Raw genomic sequence first — 17125 nt, forward strand, 5'->3', positions numbered from 1 at the left:
GTTGTAACTTTCCTGAGCAAGGTAATAGTTATAACTTTCATACTTTATGATCATAATTACCTTAAAATAAATAAAAAGTGTTAAAATACATTAATTAAACACCATTACTATAGATTATCATTCACCTAAAATTTGTAGCCATCAAAAAATTAATGAAGGACATCGTCCTTAAAGTTTATATTGAATGATTGAGATGTCTTGGTTCATATCACATGGTAAACATCACAAAATCATAGCGTAACATATCGTAACATATCATAACACTAGGAAAGGTCATGTAAAGAAGCTACAGAGTACATGTCATGAATACATCACTCAAGTTATCTAACAAAGTCTAAAGACATTTCTAATACTAAATCCAATTATCTAGTTGACTTAGGTTAGAATCACTAAATATCGCTGGTGCTAACTTGATCCTGCTCCAAATTTAACCCCACCTATGGAGTTTCATACCATCATGTTTAGAATATTATCGTGAAAATTGATTCACTTAATTGCATTAACTAATCCAAACTACACCAAATGGGCCAAACAAATGTAATAGCATTAACTAATCCAAACTTTGACTCCAATAATAATTGGCCATACAAATATAATAGTAACTTTAAATTGGCCAAACAAAATAGTCAACTTGAGCTAAATAAGCCGAGGGAAAGTTATCGATTGCACCCAGCCGAGCTGAAAGTAAAGAAGGGGCATGCAGATGACGTTTTTGGATGAAGTCAGATGAATGGGTTGGTCATGGGTCACGGTTCAGGGGGCGCATGTGGGTAGTGGTTCGAGTTGCTGGAGGGAGCCGTCTCCGACTAGAGGTGTCTGTGGGCTAAAATAGGCTGCTGGACCTGTTGGTGACAATAGAGAAATTTGGTAGATTTCTTTGGGAGAATAGAACATTGTATAACTAAGAAGGAATGCTATTGATTTTCTACCTCTTCCACCAATGCCAACATGCATATATATAGGTAATTTGGGACATTCCCAATACCATTCATTTATCCAAAAGTCATGTACCTAATTAATTATGAACTAATGAACCTACATGTATCTATTCATACATGTATCTATACATGTACAAGTGACCCTTCAACACATGTATCTATTCATACATGTATCTACAAGTGACCCTTCAACACCCTCCCTTAAACTGAATTATGCAAAAATCAGTTTAGGACTTCACTTCATCTTCTTGAGCTTCTTGGATTCTGCACATCTCCATCTTTCTTCTAAGTTTCTTGAACAATGGTTGTTTTAAGGGCTTTGTGAATAGGTCTGTGATTTGTTCATCACTTTGGCAAAAACTGAGTTCAATAATGCCTTTTTTACACAAATCACGCAGGAAATGAAATCGAACATCAATGTGCTTACTCCTTCCATGCAACATAGAATTTTTAGACAACTTAATAGTTGACATATTATCACAATATATAATCGTCGTACTTGGTTGCTTTTGATTAAGAATTTCAAGCATCTTTCTTAACCAAATTTCTTGGCACGAGCATGCTGCTGCTGCCACAACTGTAGTTGAGAGTATTACAATAGGTTCCTTCTTTGAAGACCAGCAAATTGTTGAAATAAACTTAAAATGCCAAATGCAGTTAATTTGTTATGTTAGAAAAGTTAATTTGAAAAAGTCGGGTGAAAGAAAAAACCTAGAGATTTTTTAGGGAAGTGATGGTAGGGGTTTATGAGCGTTTCTCTCACCCTATCATTAGTGTTCGAAAATATATAAATATCTAATCCTTTTCCTGTAAAGCCAGAGAAAAAGAGAGCAAAAAGAACAGAGAGCAAAGAAATACAGAGCAATAGAAAAGGCTTTTTGATAAAATTAATGTTCTTTGTCTCCTTGTCTCTCCTTTATCGACATCTCCTTCATAAGTACGCGAGTAGTACTTTCACAAAGCGGTATCGGAGCGTTCTATCGTTAGTGCGTGTGAGATTTACTTCACAGATTAGTGTGTTTTATTTTAACATGGTATCAGAGCCGATGGAGAATGTGATGGGTCAAATGCTACTGCCGCGACTAACGAAGACAAACTACGAGAATTGGAGCATCCAAATTAAAGCTCTTCTCGGTTCTCAAGATGCATGGGAGGTGGCCGAAGAAGATTTCGAAGAACCAATAGATACCACGGGTTATACGGCGGCACAAAACAAGACGTTAAAAGAATTGCGATCAAAGGATAAGGCGGCATTATACATGCTGTTCCAGGCCGTTGACGAGTCGGGCTTTGAGAAGATTGCCAGGGCAATTACTTCAAAAGAAGCGTGGGACACTTTAGAAAAGGTGTTCAAATGAACCGACCGAGTCAAGCAAGTGCGTCTCCAAACTCTTCGTGGCAAGTTGGAGAGCATGAAGATGAAGGAGTCAAGAAAATGTATCTGACTACATTACGTGCATACAGACTGTAGTAAACCAACTAAATCGAAACAAAGAAATGTTACTCGAGACGCGGGTTGTGGAGAAGATCTTGAGGTCATTAACCCACAACTTCGAGAATGTTGTATGTGCAATAGAAGAGTCAAAGGAACTAGCGACGTTCACGATTGATGAGCTCGCCAGTTCTCTCGAGGCACACGAGCAACATAAGAAAAAGAAGTAGGAAACACTCGACCAAGCACTTCAAACCAAGACATCTATCAAAGATGAAAAGGTACTCTACTCTCAAAATGTTCAAAGTAGAGGTTGTGGTCGTGGAAGGCGCAGAAATGGTCAAGGTGGTCAAGCAGCAGTAATGAAGAACATTATAAGAAGAAGAGACAGTCAAGCCAAGAAAATTGGCGTGGAAGAGGACGCAGTCGAGGAAGAGGCTGGAGGGAGCCGTCTCCGACTAGAGGTGTCTGTGGGCTAAAATAGGCTACTGGACCTGTTGGTGACAATAGAGAAATTTGGTAGATTTCTTTGGGAGAATAGAACATTGTATAACTAAGAAGGAATGGTATTGATTTTCTACCTCTTCCACCAATGCCAACATGCATATATATAGGTAATTTGGGACATTCCCAATACCATTCATTTATCCAAAAGTCATGTACCTAATTAATTATGAACTAATGAACCTACATGTATCTATTCATACATGTATCTATACATGTACAAGTGACCCTTCAACACATGTATCTATTCATACATGTATCTACAAGTGACCCTTCAACACCCTCCCTTAAACTGAATTATGCAAAAATCAGTTTAGGACTTCACTTCATCTTCTTGAGCTTCTTGGATTATGCACATCTCCATCTTTCTTCTAAGTTTCTTGAACAATGGTTGTTTTAAGGGCTTTGTGAATAGGTCTGTGATTTGTTCATCATTTTGGCAAAAACTGAGTTCAATAGTGCCTTTTTTACACAAATCACGCAGGAAATGAAATCGAACATCAATGTGCTTACTCCTTCCATACAACATAGAATTTTTAGACAACTTAATAGTTGACATATTATCACAATATATAATCGTCGTACTTGGTTGCTTTTGATTAAGAATTTCAAGCATCTTTCTTAACCAAATTTCTTGGCACGAGCATGCTGCTGCTGCCACAACTGTAGTTGAGAGTATTACAATAGGTTCCTTCTTTGAAGACCAGCAAATTGTTGAAATAAACTTAAAATGGCAAATGCAGTTAATTTGTTATGTTAGAAAAGTTAATTTGAAAAAGTCGGGTGAAAGAAAAAACCTAGAGATTTTTTAGGGAAGTGATGGTAGGGGTTTATGAGCGTTTCTCTCACCCTATCATTAGTGTTCGAAAATATATAAATATCTAATCCTTTTCCTGTAAAGCCAGAGAAAAAGAGAGCAAAAAGAACAGAGAGCAAAGAAATACAGAGCAATAGAAAAGGCTTTTTGATAAAATTAATGTTCTTTGTCTCCTTGTCTCTCCTTTATCGACATCTCCTTCATAAGTACGCGAGTAGTACTTTCACAAAGCGGTATCGGAGCGTTCTATCGTTAGTGCGTGTGAGATTCACTTCACAGATTAGTGTGTTTTATTTTAACATGGTATCAGAGCCGATGGAGAATGTGATGGGTCAAATGCTACTGCCGCGACTAACGAAGACAAACTACGAGAATTGGAGCATCCAAATTAAAGCTCTTCTCGGTTCTCAAGATGCATGGGAGGTGGCCGAAGAAGGTTTCGAAGAACCAATAGATACCACGGGTTATACGGCGGCACAAAACAAGATGTTAAAAGAATTGCGATGAAAGGATAAGGCGGCATTATACATGCTGTTCCGGGCCGTTGACGAGTCGGGCTTTGAGAAGATTGCCAGGGCAATTACTTCAAAAGAAGCGTGGGACACTTTAGAAAAGGTGTTCAAATGAACCGACCGAGTCAAGCAAGTGCGTCTCCAAACTCTTCGTGGCAAGTTGGAGAGCATGAAGATGAAGGAGTCAGAAAATGTATCTGACTACATTACGTACATACAGACTGTAGTAAACCAACTAAATCGAAACAAAGAAATGTTACTCGAGACGCGGGTTGTGGAGAAGATCTTGAGGTCATTAACCCACAACTTCGAGAATGTTGTATGTGCGATAGAAGAGTCAAAGGAACTAGCGACGTTCACGATTGATGAGCTCGCCAGTTCTCTCGAGGCACACGAGCAACGTAAGAAAAAGAAGTAGGAAACACTCGACCAAGCACTTCAAACCAAGACATCTATCAAAGATGAAAAGGTACTCTACTCTCAAAATGTTCAAAGTAGAGGTTGTGGTCGTGGAAGGCGCAGAAATGGTCAAGGTGGTCAAGCAGCAGTAATGAAGAACATTATAAGAAGAAGAGACAGTCAAGCCAAGAAAATTGGCGTGGAAGAGGACGCAGTCGAGGAAGAGGCGACCGAACAACCTATTCCAACATTCAGTGCTATAAATGTCAAAAATATGGTCACTATGCGAATGATTGTAACTCTGTGACAAATGTTACAATTGTGGTAGAATGGGACATTTTGCAAGAGATTGTCGAGCCGAGGAAAAGATGGAAGAAACGATCAACCTAGCTTTGGATGACGCAACAAACGAAGGCATTCTCTTAATGGCCCAAAATGAAGAGCTGAAAACAAAAGAACTCAGCGGCTCGAAAGATGATGGCGGTAGTCGTGAGGCAGTGGAAACTGTTGGAAATGAGGTGATACGCAGCAGATTTGGCGAAATCACGATATCGAAGACGAGAAAATCAAAGAAGGATGAACAACTGGATAACAAAGAGCTTGAGCTCAAAGAGAGAGAGCTCCAATGGTGGGAAAAAAAATTTGAGGAAGAAAAAGGAAGAGGATGAGAATGGAAGAGAAAATGGAAGAAGAAAAGAAAGATTTAAAAATGAAGATTAAAAGGTTAGAGAAGAAAGTGATTGAGCTGAGTGAGAGTTCTTTCTATCTCAAACAAGAGAATGAAGAGAATGAGAAGGTAATCTCTGAGCTTGTGAAGAAAATTGAAAAAGGTGTGGAGAAAGAGAATGACTTGTTAATGGAGATTGATGGTTTAGTGGAAGAGCTAGTGAGGAAGGAGAAAGATATAGAGATACTAACTCAACAGAGAGACTCACTTGACGTGAACCTAAATCAGGTCCAACAGGAGGTAGTGAATTTATGACACACGATTGAGATAATCACTCGTGATAAAGCCGAAATGGAGGAGACAAAAATGAAAGTGGAAAATGTCGTTGTGGACTTGCGAAGGGAATTGAGTAAACTGAAAGAAGCTATGACGTCTGAGTCGAGCGTGGCTGAAAACGGGAGAAATGAGAAGTTGGTGTCTCAAATGGGCTGTACTTGAGAAGCTCCAAATGAAGTCTCGTTAGAAAAGAACAAGCTTAGTTTGCTGCTCGAGGACAAGGAGAGAAAATTGGAAACCACGATTGAGCTCCAGAAAACGAAAACAGCGCAGGTGGAATCGTTGAATATAGTATTTAAGTTTATGGGGGAGTTTTGTTGAAATAAACTTAAAATGCCAAATACAGTTAATTTGTTATGTTAGGAAAGTTAATTTGAAAAAGTCAGGTGAAAGAAAAAACCCATAGTTTTTTTAGGGAATGATGGTAGGGGTTTATGAGCGTTTCTCTCACCATATTATTAGTGTTAGAAAAGGTATAAATACCTAATCCTTTTCCGGTAAGGTAAGAGCAAAAGTGTAATAACCTAAAATAGTAATGATAATATGTATTTTTTATTTATTGGTCGTTGTGTTTGTTAATAATAATAATAATAAAAAAACGAAAAACACAGCAGCTGCGTCAAGTAGCTACTGTAAAGGAAGATAAGGGGGAATGGACGCGTAGGCTGGAGGTGTGGGAATGATGAAGGGTTTGCTAGATGGTGTGGAAGCGAATTAGGGAGTTGATTAGGCTTTAAAAAGAAAAAAACGAAGAGCAGCGGACAGAGGAAAACTCAGAAAACAGAGGAGGAGAAAAATTCTGAGACTTCGAGTTTGGGTTGCTTAAGTTTGGTTGTCAATCGAGGGTAAGGGAAGAGAGGTTGTTACTGAGGAATCCTTTGAGGAAGGGGATACGACCACGAGTTGAATCGGACGGTTATTCGAAGGTAACGAAAAACACATATCACCGAACCTTTAAATCTCGATATCTTGGTTCATATTGCATAATAAATTATGAAATAGGGCTTGTTAGAACCGTAATTAGGAGATCTATAAAGTTGTAGAAGAAGTCAGAACGAAATCCGAGCTGTAGAGATGGAATATGGCTTCGGGATACAACAGGTATTAAAGGAAAAGTTTGAATTTTTTTTTGCAGGAAACAGAGGTTGAAGACGAGCGCGTGAGGGACATGCGGGGCGCGTGGGAGTCCGAGAGTGGGAGCGCGATTGTGCGCAGATCAGTCGCGTGAGAAAAACACGCCGAGCGTGTGCATGCGCGTGAGGGCGCGTGCGTCGTCGTTTTGGCTCCCGGTTTGTCTCGTTCGACTCCTTTCGACCTGTCCAATTAAAATTGGCCTATACTTATCTTGAAATTGGTGAAATATAGGTCTAATAGGAAGAAATTGTGTTGGAATACCTTGTTAAACGTACAACCAAGGAAAGAGGAGTTCGAAACCAAGTAAGTAGCATATCGATCTTTGAACTAGTTCTTAACTTGCTTTACAACATGTGAGTATGTTGTTTACCTGATTAAGAGCCTAGTATGTTAAGATGAGCTTTGATGATATTGAATGTTTATTGTATATTGTGACTGCTTGCCTTTGATGTAAGCATGATATAAACGATTGACAGAATGTTCTATGTGTTGAACATGATAAATGTATGAAATCATGCAGTAAATGTGAGTATGTTATGCATGTTAATGGAAAGGTTATGACTCTAGGATATGCTTATTGGTTGTTGAGCCATGGCTTATTTATATGATTATGATAGTCTACTAATTCCCGCGGAGTTCCTGACCAACGCACTGTGTGCTAAGTCAGGGAGCATGAGTACTCCTGACTGTTGGTATATGAGATAAACAGGCCGCCAAAGAAATTAGTAGACGGGCCGTATTTGATCGAGAGCGAGTCTTACATACGAGTCCGAAAATTCTAAATAAGCATATCAAAAGAGAGTTAGTAACCTAAGCTGTAGGTAGCTGAAATACCTCATTAATGAACAGATGACCCTAGTAAGAAAGACTAGGAGTCAATGACGAATAAAACTTAAAACACCTGAAAAGATTAGTTATGAGTTAACTCATGAAAGATAAGTTAGCTACTTACGGGGTAATCTAATTACTCATCAAAATTATTATAACTTTTCTTTCCAGATTTAGATGATGCAGGCCAACCGAGGACGAGACCAGCGGGGTAGAGACTACTGGGAATCCATATCTGGGTCTATTTATGTAAATATGTTTCCGTTGTTAAGATTTTTGTTGGTTGATAACGTTTTAAACAGAATTTTTTTTAGTATTTTACTTAATGTTATTGAAATGTTTTTATTGGAATGTTTGGAAATTTATGATTGGTTGTCAGAGTTTGTTATCAGTGTCGATGGTAACTCCTGTTAATCGTATTGTCGATGAGCGGGTGTTACAAAAAGAGAGCAAAAAGAACAGGAAGCAAAGAAATACAGAGTAATAGAAAAGACTTTTTGATAAAATCAGTGTGCTTTGTCTCCTCGTCTCTCCTCTCTCGACATCTCCTTCAGAAGTACGCGAGTAGTACTTTCACAAAGCGGTGTCGGAGCGTTTTATCGTTAGTGCGTGTGAGATTTACTTCACAGACTAGTGAGTTTTATTTTAACACAAATAGCTCCTGAACTCATCATGAAAATAATTCCTGAAATACTTTAACGATCATCTATATCACCTGCATAGTCGTTATCTGTATAGCCAACCATCTTCGAATCATCTCCTTTCTTGTAGAATACCCCCAGATCAAAAGTTCCTCTCACATAACGAAGAAGCTTTACTTCCAAAAAAAAAAAAAAAAAAAAAAGGCGTACCTGACGGTGATGGCGCATTTGCTGGAGGACCATGGAAGTACGTTAGGCCTACATTGTAAGCTAGTTTACAAGGTCTATAACCTAGAGCTCTGATACCAACTGTAACGCCCCTAATTTTCTTTAACCTAATTAGTGACGTCACCCATGCATACATAACTCATTAAGCTAAGGCTCATCATAAATAACTTTGGGAGAGACTTTCATAAAGATTCATAAATCCAAAACAAAACCTAAACTCCGAAAATAAACCTTCAATAACTGAATTCAAAATAAATCCAAATAAAATGATACTCAATGCTATGTTGTAACTTAAAACAGTCTAATAAAAGTAAACTTCTAAAAATATCCCATCTCCAACTTCCATGGTGTCCTCAGCTCCGCCGTCAACCGTACATTGGCGCCTTGCCTTTACTTGAAAAATGTAGGTAGCACGTGGCTTGAGTATTTTATGAAATACTCAGTAAGTCACCCCACTGTTGGGGTTAGAAATGCAAACACATGCAACATATGAGCGGGACCTAACTTTTCATAAACTTTTCATAGCCTTGGGCGCTTTCCTATTCTGGGTAGGGTTGGGTGTGTGGTACTCCTTCACACATGGCCCATGTACGTGTACATGGACCCACCAGGCGGGCTCGTAAGCATACCCCCTGGGCCTGACTTGGTTGGGCACAACGTGTTACACGTAGCCGGACACCATAGAACAGAAAAGGGCCCGCATGATATCATGGCGAACATAAATATCGTATTTCATTCTTTTGTATCATAAAGGGGAAGAATCTCGATGCACGTGACATACATATATGCATGAGGTCCCTTAACATATCTAACATGGCATTACATAAGCAGTACTAACATCGCATATACGTTTCATACATTACATGGCATCTCACATGACCTACATTACATGGCATACTACATAACATGAAAGTACATTCCAGTTGCATAAACATCTCATGACATGACTCAATAATTCTACGTGTATCTATGACATCGATCAACATATTCATTGCATATAATACTAACATCTCATTCATAACTTCACATAACATAAACAGTCAACAGTCAACAGTCAACATAATTCATACATCACATAACATACACAATCTACGGTCAACACAATCTATACATCACATAATCATATCACATAAATATGGTGCATGCAGGGGCCACAAGGCACGCGCCATCATACAACACGTAGTAAGCTAACTCCAACATTAAGATCACTTAGCTCGATGGTCTTGGTTGAAGTCACTCACAACGAGCTAATCCCGGCGGTTAAATACATCCTATGATAACCACATAAAAACTTAGGAACCTTTCATAACATACTGATATGAACCAAGAGACATCAATCATACAATATACTTCAATGAAGATGTGAAAAAAAGGTTGTCAAAATTATCAAAAGATGTTTCAAATCATGCCACATTGAGGAAGAATGAAATTTGATTGTTATGAATTTTGGGTGGGTTACAATTTAGAGTAATTTAGAGTTATTGTATTTTAAGACTTTTTATTTACTTTAAGTTATATTTACATAATGGCTAATTATGGCCATAAAGTATGAATATTACAACTCTTGGAATGCCTTTAATAGTTTCATTTTTGAGGCTATATAAAACCATGTATATTGTATTTGTAAGTAGACTTGAAAAATATAGTAAAAGAAGCATTTGTGCTTTTCTTTAGCCAATGGCTAAGTTTCTTTGCAATTCTATGTAGTTTAGATTGCATGTAGAATCATTCAAGCTCGACATGATCAATCTTGCTTGTGGAGTGATTCGAATCTCAATCAAGTGTTCTTGTCTTGAGATATTTGATCAACAAGAATTATTCAAGCTAGACATGATCGATCTTGCTTGTAGAGTGATTCGAATCTCAAACAATGTTCTTGTCTTGAGATATTCGATCAACAAGGTAATCCGAATCTTATTCCCCTTGTAGTTGATTCCTTATCTTATCACATACCCTAGCTAAACCTCATGCTATTTATCAAAATAAACCGCTGACCTAATTTGTCTTTAACGTTTAGGAACCATACTGACCTCGGATGGTAAAACTAAGGGCAGAAACGGCTTCAGAAGGGTCAAAAACCTTGGAATCGATATATTATAGTGATACCGAGTCACCAAGACGAGCTACCGAGCCGACCAACTAAGCTGCCCAGCCGAGCCGCGGGTTTTGACGGAGCCGAGCTGCCGTACACGTCAAGCCGAGCCGAGAGCACGCGTGCGGAGCTGAGACCAAGGCTGCAGCGCGCGTCCGTGTTGGGCCGAAACGCACAGGGCCCGCGTCCGTTCCGTGGGCTGGTCCAGAGGCCGAACGTGAACCCGACCCGTTTTCCTTCGTCTTCCTTACTCGAAATCTCACGAAAACCCTAATCGTCACTGCGCCGCCAACGACGACGTCACAACCCCGATTCCGACGATGCGACGACACCCCTCGCCTATTCCGACAGACATGCAATGGTATTCAACACCGATAGCTTCAGTCGATTCTCCCTCCGGCCACTCACTGAAGAAAACCTAGCGAACTACGAACTACCCCACACGTTTTTCCTGGCTAACCCTCTGGATTTTCCTGTACTCTCAGACACCCTCGCAAACCCAAAAAGTTTGGAGAGTCAAAGTCGTTTCCAAGGAAGGAGGAGAGTTGAATATGGGAATATAAAAGATCTTTACGACTTTTTCATTAAGGTAGTAACTTCCTTGTTAGAAATCGCACATTTTCCAGCGACAATAAATGCAGCATAATATCTTTTCATTTTGGCAGCAAAAATAAAATCTACCATAGATAAAAAAAATAAAAAATCTGAATCCTTACAGTTCCGGTTGAGAATGTAAACGAACCACACAACAGCTTCTGGCCATAATTCCTTCGAAACTTCTCCTTTATTTAGCAAACTTCGAACCATGTTGAGAATGATCTTGTTCTTTCTTTCGGCAACACCATTTTGTTGTGTGTGTATGCTGCTGTCAACTGCCTCCTTATGCCTTTCTCTTCACAAAACTTAATAAACTTGTTCGAGCAGAACTCTCCACCTCTGTCAGTTCTAAAAGCCTTGACTCTTCTTCCGGTTTCCGTCTTCATAGTAGCACAAAATTTCTTGAAGCAATCAAAGGCTTCTGATTTGGCGTGCAAGAAATAAGTCCATGTTTTTGTACTAAAATCATCGTAAGGGTCATGAAATATTTCTTGTTACCATTTGATGTTGGAGAGATCGGACCACATATGTTAGAATGCACCAACTCCAAAATTGCTTGATCTCTTCTCGATTTTCTAGATGGAAAAGAATTTCTTTCATTTCATGCTCTGCTACCACACCGCTCTCACAAATTTCTATTGGAGGAGTGATGTCTGGCAACCCAGTCACTATCTTCTTTGAAGACAACGTCTTTAACCCAAAGTGTAGATAACCATACCTAAAATGCCAAAGCCAATTGGTATATTCTTTCTTCACCATCAAACTTCTTGCAACGACATTTAACGTCAATGAATATACGCGGTTGGTGGTTCTGCATCTTAGCAATTGATCCTCTTTTTGGAGTCATAAATCTCACATTCATTATTTTGAAATGTGATCATACACCCTTTTTCTTGCACTTGATCGATACTAAGCAAGTTGACCTTCAGATTAGGAATGTAAAACACATTAGAAATTGACTCTACAAAACCATTTCTAGTCTTGATATCTACTGTTCCTTTCCCCATCACTTATACTGTTGCATTGTTGTCAAGACAAACAGTAGTACAAAAATTTTCATCCAAAGTTGAGAAGAATTCCTTACAACCTGTCATATGGATGCTGCATCCAGAGTCTACACACCTTGATCTGCAACCTTCATAGCATGGAATGACATTAACAATGTTTCTTCTTCTCTTTTCTGGACAAAGTTGGATTCATCTCTTTTCTCCTTTTGGAGCCTAGTATAACATTCATTCCTGTAATGTCCAAGGCGTCCACATCTGTAGCATTCTACCTTAGACTTATCAAAATGTCTCTTGCCTTTGTTGTCATAATTGTCTCTGACTAGATCTGCTAACCTGCCAACATCTCCACTTCTTTCTTGACCGCCTCTTCCACGATCTCTGCCTCTTCTTTGCCCTCTACCTCTGGAGCTTGAAGTTTCACTTGGTGTGGATATCTTTAAGGCTGTCATCTCCTCCATTGCACTCGTGCGATTAAGCTTCTAGTCATGCACTAGCAAGGAGCTTTGAAGTTCATCTATTTGCATCTCTTCGACATTGTTTGCTTCTGCAATAAAACATACAATGTAATCGAACTTTGGAGTTAGAGATCGCAAAATCTTTTCTACAACCGTAACATCCGTGATTGAATCACCATGCATCCTCATTTTACTTGCAAGACTCATAACCTTTGTCAGTATAATCATTCACCATTTCTCCCTTTTGCATTTGGAGAATTTCAAAGTCTCTTCTAACTGCTTGAAGTTGAGCACGCTTTACTCTCGTTGAGCCTTGATACTTCCTCCTCATTGAATCCCAAATTTCCTTAGATGTCTTCTTCTGAAGCATCGTTTCCAAGATAGTCCGATCAATGGACTGGAATAAGTAGTTCTTAACCTTCAGATCCTTCAACTTCGATGCTGTCAACTGTTGCTGTTGAACACAACTGAGAGTTCCTCGCCTTCATTTGGCTCTACATAACCCATCTCCACCATATCAAAGAACTCCTTTGATCTGAGGAAATTTTCCATCAACATTGTCCAATGATCATAGTGACCATCGAATCTCGAGATAGCGGGTTGAATGATGTTATCAACTTGTCTTTCTGTTGCTATTCTTACTGCTGCAAGATCGCTCTGATACCAGTTGTTGATGACAATAGAGAAATTTGGTAGAATTCTTTGGGAGAGAGAACTTTGTATAACTAAGAAGGAATGATTAATTGATTTTCTACCTATTCCACCCATGCCAACATATATATATATAATTTGGGACATTCCCCAATATCATTCATTATCCAATACATATATATAAGTAATTTGGGACATTGCCCAATATCATTCATTATCCAAAAGTAATGTACTTGATTAATTATGAACTAATGGACCTGCATGTATCTATTCATACATGTACTTATACATGTATCTATATATGTACAAGTGACCCTTCAACATATATCTATTCATACATGTATCTACAAGTGATCCTTCAACAGGACCAAATAGGTTGCTGATTGTGAGTTGTGAGGATGCTGGGTTGGCTAAGAGCTGGATTGGGCTGAGACGTGAAGCTAAACTAGGTTGTGTTTGCATGGGTTGTTTACATGCAGGTTAAACTCCCAAGTTTGCCAAGCTTCAGTTATATACCTTCGGTTCGGATGATTTGTTCGGATTTCGAGCCTAAAGTCTAGAGTCTAGTTTTAATTTGATTCTCTTTTTACCACTTCTACAATTTTCTCCCCTTGTCCTTAAATATTTTATAAATATCTCAAAATTTGATGTTTGTAGTGTTAAGTAGGAGCTAGAGATGAGACATTTTTAGTGTTACTCATGTATGGATTCGTGTACATTCATGTATCCAATTATTCACGTGTCCCAAAAACTCATATATAAGTATGTATAGACTAATTCTAACCAAAACAAATGTACATCTCCCTTAATTCAGTAATAGTGATCTTGAAACAAATGGATTGTTTCCAATCATATATATATACACACACGTACTCATACAAATATGATTTATGTAGTCCCCCAAATGTATAAGAGAGGCCGGTGAGCTTGTTCCCTACAAAACAAGACCATTCTTAATGTTCTCGATTGATGCGCGCGCGCGCACACATATATGTGTTCATCTAGCTGTTATATGCAAAAGTTCGTCCTAAATAAATTAATCAAATGAACACGAAACAAAATGTTAACTATAATTACCCCAAGTGAGTTGAGTTTGAAACCTTGTTCTTCTATTTTGTCTCGAGGCGAGAAAATGATAGTCTTTCTACTTTATATTAAGTCACCTCTCTCTATTTTCAAGGGGGGCAGGGGCTTCGATGTCTATCGACCTATCAACAACATTCACTGGAATGTCGCTTGTTTGATCATTCGTTCGAGATTGTTCTGAAGTCGAGACGAAAACATCTACATGAAAACCAAAGACATCATTCTAAAGGCTTCAGAAATCAAAGAAGCTTTGAGAAATCTTACCTTGATGATGATGATGAAATAGGGATGGAAAGAACTGAAAATAAACAAGAGTGGCCACTAAAAGACCTGCAAAAACAATGATTTCTTCCATAACCAAAATATTACAAATTATTTTAAAAAAGGTAAACAAAAGATTAAATCTGAAGCACTTACCCATGAGAGAACCAAAAAAGACATCTTGGGGATGATGCATATAGTCATTCACCATAAAGATCCCAACAATATAAGCAATCAACAAAGGGAAGAGAACCACAAGTAATTTTGCAACATGGCCTCCATGATCAAATACCTTCAGCTTTCCTGATAAATATAATGAAAGAAAACCAAGACCAGCAAATGACCCTGCCAACAAAACCATTCTTTTCTTACAAAACCCTTTTTTGTGTGCTTAAAACTATTTCCATGGCAATATATTTAGGAGCTATATGATGGAATGACTTTAAATTGGTAATGAGTTGAGTGAAGGGAAGAAAAAGTGCATGTTTTTGCCTACATGAAGCATGACCACTTGGGAAACTCTTGTACCCATCCAACACGTAACTTTTCTTCCCATGGCATACGACGTTTCCCATTCGATCATAAACCTAAAGAAATAACAAATGAATAACATTCAAAATGCAATTTGATTAAATCTCAAGGGTCAGAAAATATAAGCGATGTGGCACCACCCATAAACTGTAACAACTTAAGCCCACTGCTAGCTGATATTGACTTTCCTTTTTCAGCTTCCTTTCAAGGTTTTTAAAATGCTGCTCCTAGGGAGAGGTTTCCACATCCATCTTTGGGCTTTCCCTTTCGGACTTCCTCTCAATGTTTTTAAAATGCGTCCGCTAAGGAAAGATTTTCACACCCATCTTTGGGTTTTCCCTTTTCGGGCTTCTCCTCAAGGTTTTTAAAACGCATCTACTAAGGAGAAATTTCCACACTCTTGTAAAAAAATGTTTGGTTCTCCTCCCCAACCAAGTGGGATCTCTTACATACACCTTTCTACAAATCCCCATTTAAATAGGTTTCAATATGTCATGTTTTGAAGCAACAAGCGTACGTACTTCGTTTCCATCGGGAAAGCAACGCCAAAAGAAGTCGGGGCGTGGCCAACCAACAGCATTTTTAGTTGTTTCGGTGAGAACTCCTGTTACGAGCACAGAGATGAGAATGCCTGCAGTGATCCATATTAGAAGCTCAGCCACACATTAAGCAAAAACAAAAGGTTTAAACAAATTTGATGCATAATCACCTAAAATGGCATTATGAAGATGATAGGGGTCTCTCCTACGCATATACACCAACAGAAAGATTGCAATTGGTACCACAACTGCATACAACTAACACCACCATGCAATATACTAAATAATTATCAGGCTCTCCTTTCTTCCTCAAAGGATACATTTTTCAGTATCTATTAAAATACTTGTTTTTAGTTTCTTTTCTAAATCAAAATGTTCTTGTAATTTTAGCTCAACTTTAAAAATGAAATCTTATAAAATTTTAAATAGAACGAATAAATTGGGACTGCCGATCTTTGGAACGAAAATTGGTGTTTTATTTACTAGGCTATCTCAAATTGAGCAAATATAGTTTATAGTTGAATGTAAAGAACACGTTGGATTTGACCCGACGGAATTATGTCATAAACAAGTACTAGTGGCAAAGGAAACCTTAAGCACTTAACTTTTAAATTCTCTTTTTTGTTGCGTTGTTGCGAAGAAAGCATACTTCTCCAGAGTGTCTATATTTATATTTATAGTGGAGAAAGCACTAACTTAGTTTCCTAAACTTTCTCTTCAAGCTAAGAACTACTAACGATCTTCCTAATTAAAACATAAAACTACAGTTTCACCAAGTCTACTAATAATTCTCGTGAAGTTACTAAAAAAGTTAGTGACTTATTCTACTTGTTTATAAGCTCACGGAACAAAACAAGTAGAGATGACTTACTGGAACAGTCCAAAAGGGAACAGTGACAGACATCAATGGATATTTAAGATGGGCGATCACATCTCTCCCCACAAAACGTTTAAATGGGTGGATTAAGTATATCCCAACATACATAAACATGAGCACCAACACCATCAACCAATCCATCCGGCGGCTCCTCGGGGAGGTTACGGCGGTGGCAACAGTTTGAGAATTTCGGTGAGGTGGTTCCCTCATGGACAGGAAAAGAAAAAGAAAAGAGTAGAGAAAAAAAAGGAGGAGAGGGCAAGCGGTGATTGTTTTGGGGTTTTGTAAAAGAAGGTTCAAAAATTAGGAGAGAAAAGTGACAAATAGTTGGGAGAGAGTGGTGGTGGTTGAGGTGAATGGACACGTTTCAAAGGGTGCCAATGCAGCTGTTTTATTGAACAAACAAAAGAAGCAAGCTTGTTTTATTTTTATTTTTTACATTGTTTTATTTTCTCTCTAAATCTATACCATATTTATTTTCATCACTCACAAATATAATTATTTTAGTCTTTGTTTTAAAAATAAAATTTGAATATCAATAACAATTAGTGTATTTAATGAATTAAAGAACATACAACACAAAATTGATAAAA

The 17125-nt window shown here is 38.2% G+C and overlaps 1 protein-coding gene across 3 annotated transcripts; it reads right to left on the bottom strand.

Moving 5' to 3' along the window:
• Positions 1-13893: 13893 nt before the first annotated feature.
• LOC111790366 (putative lipid phosphate phosphatase 3, chloroplastic) lies at positions 13894-16916 on the bottom strand. Of its 3 annotated transcripts, none has more exons than XM_087122606.1 (8): positions 16527-16916; positions 15826-15913; positions 15638-15747; positions 15082-15172; positions 14742-14930; positions 14589-14654; positions 14339-14501; positions 13894-14172 (listed from the first exon to the last, which is right to left on the bottom strand). In XM_087122606.1, the coding sequence occupies exons 1-7, from the start codon at positions 16740-16742 to the stop codon at positions 14398-14400; spliced, it is 864 nt and encodes a 287-aa protein (XP_086978732.1). In that variant the 5' UTR covers positions 16743-16916; the 3' UTR covers positions 13894-14172; positions 14339-14397. The 3 variants fall into 3 exon arrangements, with proteins under 3 accessions (XP_086978732.1, XP_086978731.1, XP_086978730.1); XM_087122605.1 differs by having other exon boundaries at positions 13899-14172; positions 14316-14522; positions 16527-16909; XM_087122604.1 differs by having other exon boundaries at positions 13922-14172; positions 14339-14522; positions 16527-16908.
• Positions 16917-17125: the final 209 nt, after the last annotated feature.

This window comes from Cucurbita pepo, chromosome 3 (assembly GCF_057944985.1).
Source record: "Cucurbita pepo subsp. pepo isolate OVF chromosome 3, ASM5794498v1, whole genome shotgun sequence".
NCBI lineage: Eukaryota > Viridiplantae > Streptophyta > Magnoliopsida > Cucurbitales > Cucurbitaceae > Cucurbita > Cucurbita pepo.

Excerpts from the sequence above, each read along its gene's own strand:
- LOC111790366 (XM_087122605.1), bottom strand. The coding sequence starts at position 16,742 with ATGAGGGAACCACCTCACCGAAATTCTCAAACTGTTGCCACCGCCGTA. Across the intron at positions 15,914-16,526 it reads TTCCCTTTTGGACTGTTCCA|TTGTATGCAGTTGTGGTACC; the intron begins GTAAGTCATCTC and ends TGGTGGTGTTAG. Across the intron at positions 14,523-14,588 it reads ATTTCATCATCATCATCAAG|ATGTTTTCGTCTCGACTTCA; the intron begins GTAAGATTTCTC and ends GTTTTCATGTAG.